The sequence below is a fragment of the Elephantulus edwardii genome, unplaced genomic scaffold, assembly GCF_000299155.1.
Source record: "Elephantulus edwardii isolate Elephantulus edwardi_28Jun2011 unplaced genomic scaffold, EleEdw1.0 scaffold00242, whole genome shotgun sequence".
Lineage (NCBI taxonomy): Eukaryota > Metazoa > Chordata > Mammalia > Macroscelidea > Macroscelididae > Elephantulus > Elephantulus edwardii.
The window spans coordinates 3,236,080-3,240,876 of record NW_006399992.1 but is presented as its reverse complement, the minus strand read 5'-3'; the positions used below and the strand labels follow the sequence as shown (position 1 = coordinate 3,240,876).

Below are 4,797 nucleotides of genomic sequence, written 5' to 3'. Positions count from 1 at the left end.
CCTTCATCACCATAGGCTCTTGCTCAAATGCGGCTTCATTAAATTTTTCTGTATCTGCCAATTCCTTTCTATACAATGACTCAGTATATTCCTTCCATCTTCTTTTGATACCTCCTGGATCATTTAACATTCTGCCTAAAGCATCCTTGATTATAGCAACTTGAAGTTTGAATTTGTTCTTCAGTTCCTTGAGCTTAAGAAATGCTGAACCAATGCGGCCCTTTTGATCTTCCCACTCTAGCGCCTCGCACATTTCATTGTAGTATTTTGCTTTGTCATTCCGTGCTGCCTTTTGGAATCTTCTGTTCAGCTCTTTAGTGTCTTGGATTCTTCCTTGTGCTTTGGCTTCTCTACGTTCCAGTGCAATCTTCAGAGTTTCTTCTGACATCCATTTTGGTCTTTTCTTCCTCTTCTGTCTATGTATTGACAGGCCAGGTTTTATCATTTCCATTTTGCTGTGTTCCCCCCCCCCCTTTTTTTCTTGTTACAGTGGTCCACCCACATCCCTGTGGTGTCTCTGTGTGAGGGACTTTTCCTTAAAATTTTTGTAGTTTCGGTATTTTTTTCACAAATTCCTTAAGTTCTTTCTTTTCCACAAATGACCTGACCTTTCCTTCATATTTGATGGGGAGCTCTGCTGGGTACAGGTTCCTTGGCTGGCAATTGTTTTCTTTCAACTTTCTGTATGTGCTATTCCTTTGCCTTCTAGCTGGCTTGGTTTCTGCTGAAAAATCACCTCTTAATCTAATTATTTCTCTTTTGCAAGTGACTTTTTGGATTGTGCCCCCCCCCATTTAGCATTCTAGCTATGTCTTTTAATGTGGAGAATTTGACCATGATATGTCTTTTAAGTTTTTCTTTTTGCGTCTAGTCATTTTAGTGTTTGCTATAATATCTGGGAAGTTCTCTTCTAGTACCTCTTCTGCAATTTTTTTAAGTCTCTTGTCCCTCTTGTGTTCTGGAATTCCACGCATACATATATTGCTCATTTTGATGTCATTCCATAGGATTATAATGGTTTCTTCATTTATTTTTTATGTCTCAGATCTGTTTTTTCTTCTAGTATGTTTCCATTGAGGCTCTTGTCTTCTAGCTCACTGGACTTTCTGTTCCATCTTTTCTGTTATACCATTTTGTTCCTCCAGCATGTTTGACACTTCTACCATTTCTAAATATCCTAGCTTGCATTTTCATGCTTTGCTATTATTTTCAGTACTGTGTTGGAAGTGCCTCTTTGTCTAGTGGTGATTTTTTAAGTTCTTTATCCTCTTTATCTATAGTTTAAACTCCTTTTTCTACCTTTTGCATTTTCTTCTGTAGTTTTTTAAGTTGTTCCTCATCAATCTATTTTTTCTTTCTCTTTCGTTCTGGAGTATTTACTTTCCTAATGGCTACCTTAAATTCTTCCATCATTTGCACCTTCTTCTATAGCTGTTCAAATAACTCTGCATCAACATATTTCTTCTGGTTTTCTGTATGTGGGGTATTCATTGGGTCTACTTCTTTAGGTGAAAGGTAATTTTGGTTTTTTCATGATGTTTGAGGCAGCCTTCTGATTTCTTGACATTATGTGAATCTTTTCTTGGTAGCTGTTATAATGTGTATACCATCACAGGGGAGGGTGATATTCTGTGAATGAGCTATATACATCAGTGCTGCCCTTTTACACCCCATCCTGAAGTGGAGTGACTGTTATTCTCTGGAAACCATGGCTGATCAATACCTGTTCCCCACTGGCTTAAGAAATCCCAAGCCTTTTCTGCATATTACAGTCAGGAAGATTCAGGGATGATAGAGTGCAAGAATATATTGTTCTCCTGAAACCACAGCTCCCCTTACCATAAGAAATACCAAGTCAACAAAGCAGCATTAAGCATGTGTGTGTTTTTATTAGTGTGGGTGGCAACGCTGCTTTGTTCATAATAACAAAGGGTTGGAAACAATGCAAGTGCCCATCAACAAATGAATGGACAGAGAAATTGTGGTATATTCACATGATGGAATATTATGCAGCACTGAAAAACAAAGAACTCATGAAATATTATACAAAGTAGGTGACCATGGAAAACATTATGTTGAGTGAAATATCTCAGCCACTAAAAGACAAATATTGCATAATGCCACTGTTATAAACCAGGACTGATATGGGGGTTGGGGGAAAACTAAGAAGAGGGCGGATAAATCATGTACATGGCATTGAAACAGATGAGGAAGAGAACTATATAAAAGGAATGTATGATTAGGTATTATTGGCATGACAAGAGAGTCTAGAATAAGAGATGCATAGTAAAGTGGACTGGTGTGTGTGTGTATAACAATGAAATAACTTTTCTACAAAGGAAAAAGAGAACTGGGGGGGGCGGCGGGAGGAGAATAAAAAAAGAAACTTTTAAAATATGCCTACTAAATTAAATTCTAGAAATAAATTAATGAAATGTGAAAAAAATTTAAAGAAATACCGGGTCTTCTCTGCATGTTCCAGTGAGGAATATTCAAGGACCACAGATATTATTTTTATTCTTGCTGATTTTATAAAATTTTCTGGTATTATACCTATGCTGTTTTGAGTATCTGTATCAATAGAAATAGCTTTTTGAGGATAAAGTTGTTGTTATGCACTGTGGAATTGGAACCAACTCATATCTGACCCTCCAGCAAGTTTTCAGAGGCAGTAAATCTCACAGAAGATTGCCCATCTTTAACCTATAGAAGAGCTGGTAGATTCAAACTGTATGACTTTGGCCTGAGTTATAATTAAAGGAAAAGCAAGATAAAAATAAAAAAGTGTTCTACTAAGTTACTGTTAATAAAACTAGTAATGTTGCAATTTAATATAAAAATATTTAACAAAACAGTTGTTTTTAGTATTCATATAATCTAAGAAATACTGCGTTTAAGTGATTTACAACTGTTGTTTTTGTGTGCCATGGAGTTGCCTGCAACTCATAGCAACCTTGTATACAACAACCCTAAACCCTGCTTTATACTGTGCCAGTCTTACTGTCTCTGACACACCTACCCCATTACCCCAGTCGCAGAATCATTTCATCTCATCGAGGGTCTTCCTCTCCTGCACTGTCCCTCCACCCTCCAAAGTATGACGTCCCTCTCCAAAAACTGGTCCCTCCTTGCAACATGTCCAGAGTATGTCAGACAAAGCTGCAGAATCTTTACTTCCAAGCAACAGCCTGGTTTTACCCTCCCACAACTACACCACTTATATTCTTTTATTGAAATTAGTAATAAACTCTACGAGACTTTTATTAGGGGAGCTCTGGCAGTGTAGGGAGTTGTGACGTTAACCCAAAGGAAGTATCTCTGGTGGTCCCAATCCACTAGTAGTTCTGCGGCTCCTGAAGAATAATGATGTCAGTGTAAAGACTAAAGTGCTTTTGATTCAAGTCATGGGTTTTGGTTTTTTTATCAATTGTACCTCTGAGAGCTAACAATGAATAAGAATGGCAGAAGAATTCATACTTTTAAGTTGTGTTGTTCAAGGAGAGTACTGAATAGTCCATGGACTGTCAAAAGAACAAGCGGATATATCTTTGAGAAGGTGAAGCCAGAGTGCTCCTCAGAAGCAAAAATTATTAACCTTCATCTTTTATACTTTGGGTATGTTACTACAAGAGATTGGTTCTTGGAGAGAGACATCATGTTAGGAAATGTGGAGGGTCAACAAAAGAGAGAAAGATGGATTGGCACAGTGACTGCAGCAGTGGGCTCAAGTGTGCCAGCGATGATGAGGATGGCACAGAAAAGGGCAGGGTTGTGATCAGTTGTTCATGGGGTTGCTATGTGTCATATGTGACTTGATGGCACTTAACAACAATGACATTTATAATTTGTGTTAGTTATTACTAGGGATTATTTTTTCATATTAGTTTGCTTTCATTTAAATTTGGTTTTTTACTGCTTTAGTGACTACAACAACAGTTTCAATGTATTTGATAAGAAATTCTGTTATGCTTTGTTATTTTATTAAAATATGTTTTCTGTAATTGAACAGAATTATGTTTGAAGAATTTAAATGATTTATCATCTCTAAATCTGATAAAGATGGATGAAGATGTTCATTTCAAACCAACTGGTAATTTTTTCATCACTATTAGTAATTTTACAGTTGATTATTTAAAAATGATTATTTAGGCTCCTGCTCTCTCTCTCTCTCTCAAAGAGGAGAAGCTTTATAGTTTTTAGCATGAATCATGGCAGGTTTCACTGGTGGAAGATTGCAACTTTATTTTCTAAATTAATCCTTTTTTAGGAAAATGAACTTTAGTCAATTTGGAAAACAGAATTTATTAAAAAATGAAACTTCTTTGTTAAAACTTTTGGCATGTACCTGCCTAGTACATTTTTTACATGCTTGCAACCACACCTTATATCATGTTTTTCTATCAGTATTATATTATTGCATTTATTCTTCTTCACAACTAATCACTATGTAACATTAAGAAACTGATAAAATAGATTGAACATAAAGGTTCAGATTATGTTTGACTCCCAAGTCATAATCACTATCTGTAATTATTAAACTACATCTCTCATTACAGTATGCTAAAAACAATCTTTTTTTAAAAATTATTATTATTAATTTCAGTGAACATCTGCATAAATCTTTATTTTGCCTGAGATCTCAGTGGCTTTATTTCTTTTCTACCAAGGCATATAGGCATTTTTAATAACCCTCTCAAGACTAATTTTCTCCAAACTTAAGTTTGTGCATATAAATATCATCATTAAATTTATTTTTGTCCTCTAGTCTAACTAGTTCATATGTGATTATCCCTAGCC

General features: G+C 35.7%; 1 protein-coding gene across 1 annotated transcript in view; it reads left to right on the top strand.

The window, feature by feature from the left end:
• HFM1 (HFM1, ATP-dependent DNA helicase homolog (S. cerevisiae)) overlaps positions 1-4,797 on the top strand; it is a 180,285-nt gene that overhangs the window by 81,420 nt on the left and 94,068 nt on the right. The window contains 1 exon segment of the mRNA XM_006898967.1: positions 4,010-4,111. Coding sequence (XP_006899029.1) covers positions 4,010-4,111 — 102 coding nt within the window.